This window comes from Alosa alosa, chromosome 13 (assembly GCF_017589495.1).
Source record: "Alosa alosa isolate M-15738 ecotype Scorff River chromosome 13, AALO_Geno_1.1, whole genome shotgun sequence".
Lineage (NCBI taxonomy): Eukaryota > Metazoa > Chordata > Actinopteri > Clupeiformes > Clupeidae > Alosa > Alosa alosa.
The window spans coordinates 25,617,339-25,633,031 of record NC_063201.1 but is presented as its reverse complement, the minus strand read 5'-3'; the positions used below and the strand labels follow the sequence as shown (position 1 = coordinate 25,633,031).

General features: G+C 43.1%; 1 protein-coding gene across 1 annotated transcript; it reads left to right on the top strand.

Annotated features, from left to right (window-relative positions):
* The first annotated feature begins 318 nt into the window (after positions 1-318).
* gapdhs (glyceraldehyde-3-phosphate dehydrogenase, spermatogenic) lies at positions 319-14,382 on the top strand. The gene is made up of 11 exons (XM_048260912.1): positions 319-416; positions 8,913-8,972; positions 10,989-11,085; positions 11,472-11,578; positions 11,919-12,009; positions 12,404-12,522; positions 12,706-12,787; positions 13,037-13,188; positions 13,415-13,577; positions 13,683-13,780; positions 13,900-14,382. Exons 2-11 carry the CDS (start codon positions 8,944-8,946, stop codon positions 13,967-13,969), a joined length of 1,008 nt encoding a protein of 335 aa, XP_048116869.1. The 5' UTR covers positions 319-416; positions 8,913-8,943; the 3' UTR covers positions 13,970-14,382.
* The last annotated feature ends 1,311 nt before the right edge of the window (positions 14,383-15,693 follow it).

The following is a 15,693-nucleotide window of genomic DNA, read 5'->3' as shown; positions in this document are numbered from 1 at the left end:
TCATTTATAAAACATTTCATTCATTTAAAACATTAGTCATCTATTTCATTATACACATGGATGAATTACTTCTAAAACAGCTGCGGACATCACGAGCACACTAGTTTATTGCTGCATAGCTTATGCCATAGCTGTAGCCTTTGAAGAAACGCTCCTACACGGTACACGGTGTGCCAGCACAGTTGTGTCTAGTGTCCTATAGCCTACTATAGCATCCAGATCTGCCCATCATCCCTCTACAGTTTCCATGGCAGCCGTGACCGTCCACTCGTTCCTCGTCTGCTCTTGTAAAAATCGTTCCCTGGCGGAGAACCTGACGTCACGTTTCCAGGGAGACTGAGCGGGTGCACGTGTCTGGTATAAAAACGAGAGGCGTTGCTTGAAAGCAGAACAGACACTGCAGCATCTTGTTGGAGGTAAGTGGATTGAGTCGTTTGAACAGTATTTAATTTCTGTCTGGTCAATATTGTTTCAAAGCTGTAGGCTATTGAAAACTAATAACTATAGGCTTGGTTCATTCCGCAGTAAGACGGATGCGAACGAATACAATGGGAAAGGAAGCGCCCCTCTGTTGGCCTTGTCGCAGTAAAGATGTTATGTAATCTAAGGGATTGCCTTTAACTTGTTTTCTAACCACCAATTACCTCGATTATAAAGTAGCCGCGCAGACTCTTTGAAATGTTGCGTTACATCCACTTATTATTTGGGTGTTAATTCAACGGATGGCATGGGACACGTGTAACTTGATACCACCCAAGTTTAAATGGTGAAAGCTAGCAACATTTTGCGGAAGAATGAGGTATCTCGTGACGCAACGCAGTGTGAAATGATAAAGAATAGTATTGATATAATAGTATGTATGCGTATTACTGAATACTAATATTGAAATGCATGATATACAAACTAAATAATAGTGTGAAGACGAAAAAAAATGAATGGATGGATGAATGAATGGAAATGCTACAAGTTAGCAAATCCGGTACGTGCCAGGCGCACCTCGAAATAATTCTCAAATTGCGTGGAAATGCTGGAGGATCAACAAGTACGACGTCCAAGTATCGTAGGGTATATGCCGTATTCGCTTGTACCAATGAATGTCGTTTTGTTTGCCAATATCCACAATGGATCATAAAATAGGCCTAGTGTTATCGATTCAATTAATCTTGATCCACTATTAAATTGAGCGTTGCTAAACTAACTTGATTGCTGTACTACAATAACGCAACAAGTAAATGGCATAGGGTTCAGTACTGAAAAGATGGAAATGTAGGCCTACTATCCATCATCTGGCAATCTGTCTTTGATGAAGGTCAAGGTCAATGTTGCTAGGCCAGAAAAGATGCTGCATTGTGATAACGTTAGTGTAAACAACTCGCCCAAAGCTATTAATGTCCTCTCTCTGAAATGAGCAGTTATTGATATTTTTCCGAAATATTTTAAGCCACTTATTGCTCGGCTATGGGAAGCTGTTAGCCGGCCGGGAGCCCACGTTTGTCTACGTGCTCAGCATCATGTAGGCTATACACGGATGCGCATACTTTGAAGCAGATGCTCTGTTCAGATAAGGTGTTTTTCTTTTTTCTCTTTACGTTCATGTTCGATTTGACTCGTTCGATTGCGATGCTCATGCGTTTATACAGTCTATGATTTTAAGTAGCATAATTACTCATTCATTCCTTCCTATTCGCGATCTGACAGTGTTCCGCCCTCTTCCTGTTTCTGAGTTGTCACATTTACGTCATGCTATCAGCTCTAGCTCTCCGGAAAGCTGATTTGGGCTGAAGGCAGATCATATTGGACAATCATTGATGCAGAATCCACTTAAAAAAATGTAATGTTTATTGATGTAAACCTTTTAGACTGTTAGGCATACACTGAGGCCTGTTAGGAAATCTGTAACACATTTATGTAAAATGGGCATCAAAAAGAGACCAAATATCTCCTTTTTGAGATACCTTTATTTTTCTTGTTGGTGTTTATTCTTGTAGAGCCCAAACTGGCCACTGTCCCTTGCTAGGTGTCAGTTACCTGCAGTGTGACATAGCAGTGTGCACTGCAGGAAGATCATGTGAAGGATACAGGCCACGCCTTCCTGGCTGGCTCTCTCTCTCTGCTCAGCAGTTAGCAGGCATAGTCATCTGTTTCCTGGCTTTACCATCACGCTCAGACTGTCCTATAGACCAGTTGGGACATTAATATGAATATGCATTTCCTATTCTTCCTTGTAGTTGCCTGAAATGATTATATGTCAGATGTTGTAATGTTATATGAAATTACCTTTGATAGTCGGTGAATGTGGCACATTTGCTGCAGTAGTAGCCTTATTTTGCTTTGTAGTTCTATAACGACATTTGCCATAGCAGTATGCTTACCACTGCATACTATGCAACTGATGTGTAAGTAACATGGTATAGTACTGTTACATCACATTGTTGTTTGCATCGGATTGGAATAAACTGCAAGGAAAGGAAATACCAAATATAGTAGTTTTGTCCGCTGCCTGTCCAAGTTCACAAATTAGGGCAGATTTTGGTCTTTTTATGAATTGCTTTGTAAAGTAATTATCTCTAAATATCTCAAGTTGGCTAAACACAGTGTACTGGCCTGCCATGCCTCACAGACTAAACACAGCATCCTGTTTATAGTAGAGTATTATCCTAATTAGACCACAACAGTAGTTACAAACCTGTAGAAGGACGCCATGAATAGAGGCGCTAAGAGTGAGGCCTTGGTTGGGCTGGCCTCCTCCTTCCCAGGCGCCAGACTGTCACTCGTGTGTGGAAAAGTACTGGTTTGTACTTGCAAAGAGGAATGTAGGAAGTTAAAGTGAGTCAGAGTGGTAGGTGGTTGGTTGCCCAACCCCTCTCTCTCTGTCTCTCTCTCTCTCTTTGGTATTTAACCATTTAACTATTTAACACCCTTCCTCTCTCTCTATTGCGAGGAATTGTCTGTCCAGGATTTTGTTTGGTTGGTTGGATTGTCCTATTTGGATGACCCTTTTTGATAAAAGGCTCTGCATGACACAGCACTTCCTCAAAATGGCGTCGCTCCTCTGAGTCTGCAGACATGCGTGGTATCCTGTAGCATGGTGACTGGCAAGGACACAGTCACTCAAGCACGCACGCATGCACGCACACACACACTACCCACACACACACACTCTTCCACTGCAGCTATCACCTACGACATCACTCATTAAGTATAAATGAGACAAAATTCAACCGTCACCCTCTGAAAGCATTAAATGAAGTTGCACTATTTTTGTTCTATTGTTCATTTTTTGGTCCAGCAGGCATCTGCGATGCCCTGGGGGGATTGACCCAGTTAATCCGGGCTCCCCATTTCTCTGCCGTCCTGTTTCACAGAGGGAGAGACAGCAGCAAAAACAGGGCTGTGGCTGCAGCAGGCTTTTGTGTGGCTGGTTGATATGGGGGGAGGGGGGTTGTGTGGAGTGAGGCATGGCGTGGTTTTAGAGGTGAATGCAGTCTGTGGACAAATTGATAACGCGACAAGGGAAGTATTCCAGAAACAACATAGCATAAATTAAACACAGTAAAAAATGTATGAAGTTGTACAAGAATGATGGTTAACAAAATGGTTATAAGGCTGCTACTTCAGTTAATAAACACCACATGGTGACAGTTATGTGGTGGTGCACTGGAGCACGTGGTTAGCACTTGATTGGGGGGTTGGGGAGTTAATGGCTGGAGATACAGAGGTGGACTACTGTGTTTTGGGATCATCACATGTCCACCTAATAGAAGTCACCATCCTTTGGCTGCCACTGGCAATATTATGCAAATTTGCTCTTCAGTGCTGTTCCGATTGGTTGGTCTGCCCACAACAAAGAATGTCACTGGTCAGCCCGTATTTTTCACCAGAGCAAAGAACAAAAAGGGACTGTGTTATGTTTCAATACTGTTGCGTACATGCAAACAAAGGGATGCACTCACAAAGTGGAGGCCTTTTTTATGCCAAAGAAAGAGTTGTGAAGTGCGAATGAACTTCAATTACAGTTAAGAAGAGTGTGAACTCTTTCAGCAGCACATGCTACTATTCACTTTTAGACTTCCGTTCTAGTCTACCGTACAATCTAGTCTCTCTGAAATAGCCAATTACAATAGAAGGAATTTCAGCTTTACTTGCATACTACACTGAATTGAATAGTACATAATACATAATATTACATGTATAATTATAAAAGTGGAATGCTATTCTGCAAGTGAAAACAAATGGAGATTTCTGATTACTCCCAAGACCTTGCAGTCCTACTCGAAGGCATTGCTCATAGATACACCTGTCCAAAGATAGGGAATCGCAGATGCCTCTTGGTTGGACATCGTGCCAACTGTGAGCTAGAGTCTTTGAGCCAAGTTCATCTAGGGCAGTCAGTCAATCCATGCGCTCAGCTCAGGATACTTGGGCTCTTTAAAAAGACCTTGCAATCGTTGCTAGTGAGATTAGGATTATCCAGATGGGTTAGGTGCCTCACAGTGCTGTGGAGCTTCCAAACCCCCCCCACACACACACACACACACACACACATACATACACAAACACAGATTAGGAGATTATGGATGGGGATGTCTTCCACACGGGCAGATGCAAGGGCAATCCTTTGTGTCCTTTGTAAAACTCAGTTTGGTTCCACACAAGTGGCGCTGTAATTCTTTGCCTCGTTGGCAGTCCTTTGGTGTGTGGAGAAGACATTACATTTCCCGAGGGGACTCCAGAAGGCACCTGTCTTGGCCTCATACAGATCCTGCATCCTGATTCTTGTGTGTCATGGATTGCCTTGCCCCATTGCAAACATTTTGCAGTGTCATGGTGCAGGGGTTGTCATGTGAGGTCCTGAATTAGCTCCTGAGGTGCTGTCCTGTTTGGGGGTAGAGGGAGGGTGGTACCAGGCCGCAGTTCTGGGTGCTAGACTGCTAATCGAATGGAAAAGCCATTAAGAGAGTGTTGCTGTTCGATTGGTCTGGGGGACTCGGAGCCTGAGGGTGGTGGTCACCTCGGTGCAAACGCTGCGTGAGCTCTTTCCATCGGCGCATGGATCGCTCGCCTGTCCTCGGAACAGGGCGTGTAAATTGGGTAAAGGTGACTGGTAGCTGTGGTCCTCAGTCAGTGGTAGATGGCAGCTGGTTGTGTGAAGTGGACACAAGTGGAGATCGATTTGGCCCGAGGGTTTGATAAGATAAGAACAAAGCTACACTTGGCCTCCACATGAGTGCATGCTGTGTTAACATGGCAAATGTGTCGGATGGTGAAGTGAGTTGCCGTGGGCACTGATGAGAGAGATTTTTGGTTTTGTAAGTGTTTTACATTGAGGTTTTGGTACGACGGTAAAATGGAAAAAGCTTAGAATATGCCAAAGTGAAATGAACTGACTTTTGGCCTGTCTGTGTCATGGGTTGATGGAGAAACTGGGATTGATTTTAAAGGACCCTTTCGGACAGTTCGATTGGACCTCAGTCCACCCTGCACACATATCCAAAAACCAGCAAATGTCGAGACAAATCAATTAAGTTCAAAGATAACATTAACTTGCTATGCTAATGGACTGGTGCAAAAGCAATATGCTGATATGATGTCCCCAGATTGTTGAAGCCTTCACTTAAAGGTCACTCTTAGTCCCCAGTATTCAAGAGTTTTATTAAATCACACTGCATACTGTTAATTTAAAATCATATAGGTGTGATTGAGGCAAACGCTTCATCAATTGCATGTTACACATTGGGTCAAAATTCCTGTGGTGTCCATTTGAATCATTCAACCCTTGTGGTTCATCCGACTTCATCATGTTCCAGTAACAGTTATGCAAAGAGTTAAATCAAGAACCCCAAGCAGTGTTTTTTGTAACATCCTTTGCAAGACGTTGTGCCACTGTAGGCCTGTTGATTTTCTCAACATTACACTCTCATTGCTGTAATTGCTAATGATCGTGTTTTTTTAAGAGATTGTGCCAAACATATTGCAGGGTCATCCTGTTAGAATTTTTTCTAGGGATGCACGATATATCGGCAGCCGATATATTATTGGCCGATAAGTGAAAAAATGAAAATATTATTATCGGTCCGATAACAGAATTCTGGCCGATAATTTGCGCCGATATTTTTTAAAGTCCTAATTTAGGCCTACGTAAGGTCCGTCTGGCTACGCTGAGCTACTTGAGCTTGGTTTGGTTGAACTTTTTCCTCAATATAATGTCAGCGGTGTGAATGTATTTCACCACTCTAACAAATATGTGGATAGGCGTTCATTTGGGAATCTGTGCATCTCAAAATCCTCTCGTGAATGATCCGCCATTTAACCTTACCAGAGTGGAGCTCAGCCCTATCTAGAGTCGTCTTGTGCTGATGTGTTTGCACTTTACCGCGCTGGTCGGGGAAACAAATAAACAAACTCGTTAGTGGGACGAGTACATAAGTAGGCCTAGTTCTAAGTTGTGTTTTAGTATTATATTTGCATTACTTTAGCTTGAGTTTTGTATTATTACCTAGAAATATGCTAACCATTCCTGCTTCAGTTCCAGACAGGTCATCATAATAAGTTATTAAAACCTTCGGGGCTAACCCCTTTCATTTCTGCTGCAGCAGGTTGTGCGCAACAGAGTAGACGGACATAAGATACAGTCTGAGGAGTTGCAGCTTTATTCAGTTACCCGCAGTTGAAACTAAACCTAAGTTTCCCTCACAAACTTTGATTTGGTCGCTATACTGTAGCTTATTCCCAGCTGAGCCGTTTATGAGTGTTTAGTCCTAAATGAAAACGATTCATACTCTCTAGCCACTCACTCGCAATTCACTGACGTCATGTTCACTTAAAGGAGCCACACATACTGTAGGGCTAGGCTACTGTTATGTTGACTGCTGTACTATTGAGGACTATTATGAGTTCTGTCCATCATTTGGTGGTAGGTAAAATTACTGCAATAAAATTATGCTTATTAAATGCTTTCCCCAATTCACTTTTCACAATTTTTTTCAAGAGTAATATTATCGGTTATCGTATCGGTATCGGCCACAACAAACCAATAAATATCGGTTATCGTTATCGGCCCTAAAATTCCATATCGGTGCATCTCTAATTTTTTCATGCTAAATCAGATTCTGTATGTTCCAGTTCTTAGCACAAAATAGTCCAAAAGAAAGCTTTTTCTATCTCTTTCGCAAACATGAGGACCTTTGCTTCCTGTGTCCTTGCCTAGGTTCCTCCCATAGGTTCCTCCCCCTTCCTCTGCTCTTCCCCATCTATTGGCACCTCCTTATAAGGGCACTGAAGTTAAATATTTGGGTTCAATCCAAATCTGTCTATCTTTCCGTTTAGCTTGCTGATTGCTTAGCCACATATCCTTTCTCTATCTGTAGTCTTCCGCCTACACGCAAACCATGTTTCTGCATGTAGCGCATAACTTCAGTCAAGGCCATCAGGGTGACCTTGCTTGCGAGGTCTTGCTTTCCTTCCATTTCTTTCATTGCATAGTCTGCAAAATCTTATATGCCTCTTGCACACTACCCTCAGCCACCACCACCAACCCCCCTCCCTAATAAACACCTGAACACCAAATCTGAGTTTTGTCTACAATTCCAGGGACTAGAGGCCTAGCGTATATAGATTTGATGAGAGACGATTTGCCTCTTCAAAAACAAAATATCACTGGAGAACCAAGACCCCAGCAGCACAGTTTATAGAATAGTTTGGTCGGTTGTCTGGAGCATACAGACGTATGGACAGGAGTGTTTTTTCATGCAGGTTCCAACAGGCTGTGTGTCTGTGTGCTGTTCTTTGCTAGCTGTTCCATTCCTCTGGACGGCTCACAATGGGCTTTTGAGCTCCTGCCAAGTGCACAAAGGAGGCTTGGCATGGGTTCCCACGGTCCTGGACCTCCCTGTACAGCATTCTAAACAGGTCCCTTTAGAACAATCGAAGCTCCTGAAACCATGGGCTGTGCTAGCGACACGCCTCTTAAACTTCCACTCAGAAAAGGGGGTGGGCAACAGTATTTGGACTTTATGCCAATGTTTAGGTTTTGTCTTACCAAATTCCAGTTTAGTGTGAAAACACAGATAATGTGGAGATTACAGCACTGTTCAGTAATGGCTGAATCCATCATTCTTTGTAGCCTGATAATATTTAAGATTGGCATGTAAATGTTTTTTTTTTTACCAATATTTATATATATATATATATATATATATATATATATATATATATATATATATATATATATATATATATATATATATATATATTGTGTGTGTGTGTGTGTGTAATACTGTTGAATACTTTTCAGTGCAACTGAATAGTATTGTGCTCAGTATTGCATAGATCCACAACAGCGGTTGTTATTCTCAACACAAATCTTAGTACAGACGACAACAGTGTGCGTCCGTGTTGGTTGTCTTTGTAAACTGACCCTGAAACCAATGTGAGGTGCCCTCCTCTCTCAGTGTGAAACTGGTCATTACAAGGATACAAGGAAGTTTATTGTCACATGCATATAGTTACTGGAAGTAAGAAATGCAGTGAAATTATGTCTGGTGTCAGCCTATTTGTGCATTAATGGGGGGGGGGTAAAAAGTGCAGTAGAAGAGGGGTTTAGTAGATTAAGTGGCAAGGGCTGCATAAAAAGGTGGGGAGGATTGGGATTGGGTGGGGGCACCAACAAGGAGAACCCAAGAGCAACAGGGGCAAGGAAAAACTCCCTTACCAAGGAAGAAACCTTGGGCAGATCCACGGCTCAAGGGGCTAACCCAACTGCCAGGGGTCTTGGTGTGTGTGTTGGGGGGATGACGGGGGAGATGGTATAGTGTGCTGTGGATGTGGGGAGAGGGCAGTGTGCAATATGTGTGTTGGAGAATTATGGTGAACAGTTGAATCATTGCCTCTTTCCTCCTCTTCTCCACCTGCAGAGGCACCAGAACCACGACCCACTAAACCATCATGTCAGATCTCTGCGTTGGAATCAATGGGTGAGCCGCCTCCTCCTGCACACGCACCGCACGACAGGATTAAAAGCCTAATAGCTTTTACCTGTGCACATGGAACATGGGGTCCACATCTCATGTTACAGTGAGCCATGCACTGGGGAAAGTCGAAAAATGTAATGGAAACTCATAGATGAACTCTTACTCATTAGAGATAGTAGCCTAGTAATACCCATGCGAACCTTTGGCAAATTTGGGATTTGTTCTGCGTGTCCGTCTGGCCAAGAGGCCATTGAAGCTCCAAAAAACTGCATTTAAAACGAGTGATTTACATATGCCAATCATATTACAAAGGCCGCTGTCTCCAGAGCAACTCGGGGTTAAGTGCCTCACTCAAGGGCACAAGTGTGGAAGCCACAACTCTCAATTACAATTGGAAAGGTGTGCGTGCTAACCAGGCTATATAGATAGACCCTAAGTGGACGTCATGTGCGCAATTGCAGCAATTACAGCAGTTAAGATATTTATGCGTAGGTGTTCAGATCAATTCTCAGCTACACTGGCCCTTTCAGTGGACAGACACACCCTGCTGAACATGCTACACTGGCCCCTTCAGTGGACAGACACACCCTGCTGAACATGCTGCCTAAAACAGAAGCTGTAGCTTTACAACCAACTGGCCTTCCAGAAATTTGAATGAACTACCTTACTGTAGTAAACACTACCGATTGCTTGCACAAGAGGAGTAGTGAGGTCAGCCCTGAGGTGGATAAAATGGATGGCAACGATGCCGCACTGCCCCCTCCCATGCAGACCAGTGTCAGCGGGAGGTAACAAGATGGCAGGAGTCAGAGAGCAGGTCCCTCCGGGGTGATTATTACAACAAGATTACACCAAGTGGGATGAGCAGTAAGCCCACCAGAAGAGTGTGTGTGTGTGTGCGTGTGTGTGGTGGATGGGGGAAACCTGCACGTACACAGAGATGAACTGTTGCGCACGTGCTTAAGGACTGAAATTGCATAACTTGATGCCCATGTAGAGTCAGTCACATATGGACTATATGGACTAGATTAACACACATGTACTATACTTGCGTGTCTGGGCTCGTGTCACTATCCTATTGGTATGACTGAAAGATATAACAGATTCCTCTATCATACATAGATAGTTTGCACCTAGCTGATAGCGTAGTCTCACATCACATACAGTTATGGGTGTCCTGCTGCCACAGCTCCCTTATCCCTTATTATATCACTTATCTTAGGAAGGTTTAGAGGGTTAGTTTAAACATGGCCATTTTCAGCTTTCTAGCCAAGTTGCACCACAGCTTCAAGTAAGGCAAGGCTTTACTAATTACTAATACGGAGTTTCTGTAAGACTGCTGTGTAGTGTATTTGATTGTCTATCCTGCACACTCATTTGTGTCTGTGCACACAGTAGGGCTTGGAACCAGAGAGGCATAAGTGGCATTTCACCAACTTCATCACAGGAGGGCCAAAACAACACCAATTTGTTCAATGTGTTCAGTGTTAAGTCCTTTAGTTTTTCACTAATAACTCTGGAACTGCTTTTAAAATTATTTTCTCCTTTTGACCGTAGAAAGAACTGATTAAGAGCTTATATTTGTCTCAATATCTCAATTTCATCCAAATGTCACTTACGCCCCTCTGGTTCTCACCCCTATATACCCAGGGGAACCGCTGGAAAATTCCACTTCCAGTAAACAGCAGCCCCACGGGAGGTTACATGCAGCTGTTGATGGCTAAGAAACACAAAGCAAATCAGATTACAAAATGCACTAGAGATATAAAAAAAAATGATCATTATGAAATTATGATTGATTAATTGAAAATAAGTAATTATACATTACTAAGCAGTTATAGGCTTGTACACAAAATGAGACAAAAAATAGTGAGATGCGAACGCAATGATCTCAGCCATATGCTGTGCCAGAAAATTCAGACTTTGTAGTCTCTACTTTGTCGAGCTTGTTATTGTGGTCATGGTCCTCTGAAGGTGAAACGGTGAGTAACTGTCGTGTTTGTCTTTGATTGTGTGCAGCTTTGGCCGTATCGGCCGCCTGGTCCTGAGGGCCTGCCTGGAGAAGGGCATCAAAGTCACCGCCATCAACGACCCCTTTATCGACCTGCAGTACATGGTGGGTCTGCAGCACACTCACACGTCACCCTTCTACAGGCAAACGCCAGACCCTCCACAACACATCTATCACCCTTCTACCAACGCCAGACTCTCCACAACACACACCTGTCACCCTTCTACAAGCAAACACCAGACTCATACATCACCCTTCTATAGGCAAACACCAGACACTTGATTGACACGTTGTGCTGTTCAATTTTATTACCTCGCTGTGCACAACATGATATTTTTTTTACTCCTTTTTTTGTTTTACAAAAACATATAAATTATAAAGCAGTTATCCTGGAGGTTAGCATCTGTCAGTGCTATGTTATAGTAAAGTGGATGTTTGCAGGAGCTGTTCTTGACACATATTTGTTGGTTTGTTTTGCGTTTGTTTCACAGGTCTACATGTTCAAGTATGACTCCACCCACGGCCGTTACAAAGGCGAAGTGAGTCACGATGGCGGCAAGCTGATTGTCGATGGACATGAAATCTCCGTGTTCCAATGGTGAGTAGCCTAGACTGTGCACCTGCAGCTCACTGTATAAAGGCCTCGTATTCTAGTATATGTGCAAAAAGTATTTGGCACAGGGGAGTGCAGGTAACAGTGTAACAGATAGACCCTGCAGTTCTCACTCAATATATAGACAATGTATAATATATTGTTGTCATTGTCTATTTACTGTATCGCTACAGCAACACCAACAGCCTTAAACAATTCCTTGCATGTGTGAAGATGTAGTCCTTGGTGAATAAAATCCGATTCTGATGAATCTTCAGTGGGTCCTCTTGTTGCTGCTTGTTGACCAATGGCACCTGATCTTCTGCTATCTTCTTCTCCCATCCAGTATGAAGCCAGCTGAGATCCCATGGGGTAATGCTGGTGCCCTGTACGTCGTGGAGTCCACTGGTGTCTTCCTCAGCATCGAGAAGGCCTCTGTGAGTAAAGCCCACCTCCAGAACCCAATGCTATAGTTTAAAATAACAATCAGCAAACAGACTCCTCGCTTACTTTGAGCTTAAATACTACAATTCCAGTGTGTTTCATAGGATAGCTCATACACAGACCATCATTTGTCTCTTGTTTTCAGCCATTCATGAGTGCAAGTTGTAATAATATATATAGTTGTATAAAGCATTACAGAGGTATCTATAGATTTACTCATATTACGAATATGTGATTATCATCATGACTGTATCTAGTAGAGATGTTTTAGATTGTTTAACTATCTAGTAGAGATGTTTTAGATTGTTTAAATACTGCAGGCATTGTGCTGCTGTGTGCGTCCATGTGGTCGCAGCTTAACTGAATAGTATTCTGTTGTCCCTACAGTCTCACCTGCAGGGAGGAGCCAAGCGTGTGGTTGTGTCCGCCCCCTCCCCCGATGCCCCCATGTTCGTGATGGGAGTCAACGAGGACAAATATGACCCATCCAGCATGACCATCGTCAGGTTAGCACATAGCCATTTCCCTTTGTGTCCCAATGCGAATAAGTGTTTATGACTTACGTGTATCACTTGTTTATTTACCTACTGTAATACCTCTCAGCCTGTCGGAAGATGATATGTAGGTTTTTAGAGGGGCTATAGCTCCACAGATTAATAATATGTGCTATGATTTGGTTTCATCCACAGCAACGCATCCTGCACCACCAACTGTCTAGCACCTCTGGCCAAGGTCATTCATGACAACTTCGGCATTGAGGAGGCCCTCATGGTAAGAGATAGTCGGTGTGCGTGTCTGTCTGTGTGCATCTCTGATCATATTTTGTGGATATGCGTGAATCTTTTGGAGGATGTGTGTACCTACCAACATTCCGCATCTTTGTTGTCACAAAAGTACAGTATGTGGATTACACAAAAGTATGTGAATTACACAACTACGTAGAATGTGTTTGTTGTCCAGGACAGGTGTTTTTGCTAGTTTTAACTGCTGTCGTTTGTTTTTTCTCTTGCTCTTTGTCAGACCACAGTCCATGCCTACACCGCCACCCAGAAGACCGTGGATGGCCCCTCTGCTAAGGCCTGGCGCGATGGCCGTGGTGCTCACCAGAACATCATTCCTGCCTCCACCGGAGCTGCCAAGGCTGTTGGCAAAGTCATCCCTGAGCTCAACGGGTCAGTATGTGGCCACCCAATAAACACCTTCTAATTTCCTGAGCTATTTCTTCCATCTTGTTTCTGTCCCATTGTGGACTGTGGTAGAGCTGTTATAACATGATAATTATATGAATGCATTGTATGTATGCATGTATCATTGATTTTTGACATCCCTAAAAACAAAATGGGCTTATAGACTTGAGGACACTGAAACTAAATGCTTCCTCTTCCCTTCGCTCTGCAGCAAACTGACTGGCATGGCCTTCCGTGTGCCAGTGGCCGACGTGTCCGTGGTTGACCTCACCTGCCGTCTGTCACGGCCCGCCAGCTACGCTGACATCAAAGAGTCTGTGAAGAAGGCCGCACACGGGCCCATGAAGGGAATCCTGGGATACACAGAGGACTCCGTAAGTTAGGAAGAAGTTTTAGGAGTGTTTGGATGTGGTTTTGAGTGTCACATGGACCCTAGTATAATAGTTATGTTCTTGTGTCTGTGCGTTTGTGCCTCATAGGTTGTCTCCTCTGACTTTGTCGGTGACACCCACTCCTCCATCTTTGATGCTGGTGCTGGAATTTCCCTGAATGACAACTTTGTCAAACTCATCTCCTGGTGAGTCACCATGCACTTAATTCATATTTTTTGATACCATGATCACAAGAAAGTCAGTTAAAAATCCCTGCTGTTTTTTTTTTTTTTAACTCAATCTGCAATCTGTGGCTCTGTTTCAGGTATGACAATGAGTATGGCTACAGCAACCGTGTCGCTGACCTGCTCTTGTACATGCACACCAAGGAGTAAGCTTCTGCCTGACTCCCCACCTCCACCTTAGAGAAGAGGCGACAATGGGACCACCGTTCCTCCTTCTACATGCACTCACCTCATAGTTCAAGCCATAGTGCCCCCACTCTAGCACTCCCTTTTCCTCTCCTCCGAAAACTCTACAAGGCGTTTTTAGTCTCTGTAGCAGTCTGTGTGTGAATATTAGTTTGTTCCTTTTACAAATAAGTCCCACTTGGAGGCGGAACTTTTGAATTGGCAGTATTTGTGTCTGTGTCGCCCCCGCGAGCATTGTTGCTGTAGACGTTTCCATTCTGGGTGTTGCCATGTTATATTGTTGTTTGAGATTTAACGGTTAAAAAGAAATGATGATGGTCAACCTGTAACGTGATTAAAGAGGAAATCTGAAATAAAAATGTTTTAAAAATACAAAATATACTTGCTCTTGTCCTTTTATGTGCTTGTCATTAAATGTGATCAAATGAATCATACAGTTGAAAATGAAGTGCCAGTAAATGTTTATTACTAATACAAAGGTCTTACAATGACATTGTGTCTTTTCAAGCTTTCACTACTACTAGATGAATCTGTGAAATAATATCTGAACAAGAAGGGCACTTGAAAAGCGCAGACCTCCACCAAATTCAATTTCCCTTCATCGCAATATTAACTGAAATGAAAATAATTAATGAAAATACTACTAAATTGGAATGGACCACCACCGGTTAGGGTCACGGTCAAGGGGTCAAGTTTCATAAGTCAGTTTGATCCCCTCCAGAGAGACGAATAATCTCCTCGGTGGAGATGGAACTAGATGTACCGCAGAGCGGTACAAAATATGACCGCCACCCAGTCCAGCACATTTTTTCCACAAAAATAAATCACGCTGAAAGGCCTATATGATTCTAACTGTCTCACTAAATTGCATTATCCACACTCAATTCTCACTGGTATCTGCTAGACAACAAGTACCAAAACATGATTAGTTCATAGATTTCACATGTAAAATTCATTTTATACAATCCCCCCCCCATCTTGCCTATTCATAATTCTGAGAAATTCTTGAATTGTGTGCATGTGTGCGTGTACACGTTTATGTTTATGTGTATGGGTGTGTGTGTGTGTGTGTGTGTGCGTTTTTGTGTGTTTGCCTGCGGATATGTGTTTGTGCATCTGCATGCATGCGTGCATATGTCTACTGTGTGAGTATGTGTCATACGTATGATTACTGTGAATGTATGTGTGTGCGTGTGTATCTGCCTGCGATTACAACACCTCATTTTTACTTTTTTGTGTTTAACTAGGTGGCGCTATACATGAAATGAGTGGTTATGGGATGGGTAGACATGGCCCCTTGAGATCAACATACAAAAAAAATGGTCCTCCTAAACCTTACGGTTCTCGAGATATTCACAGAAAACTGTGTCTGCCCTACCCTCCTTTCGGGGGGTGCAGTCCAGCAGGGGGCTACAGATCAAAACGAAAAACGATGGTTCCATGCTATCCATATGGGGTTACATGCCCACCAAGTTTCGTCTACCCCGGTCTTTCAGTGTCCCGGGAATCCTTGACGGAAATTTGGACATGCGAAAAAGAAAAAAAATTTGCGGCGGTCATAATAACCATTGTAAGAGATATAGATCCATCTCCACGGCGCAGACCTATTTAGGCGTTTGGGGACATCTAGTGGTAAAGCATCTTACTGCAGTCATCTAGTGCTGGTACATTTCAAAATCTCAGGGGTA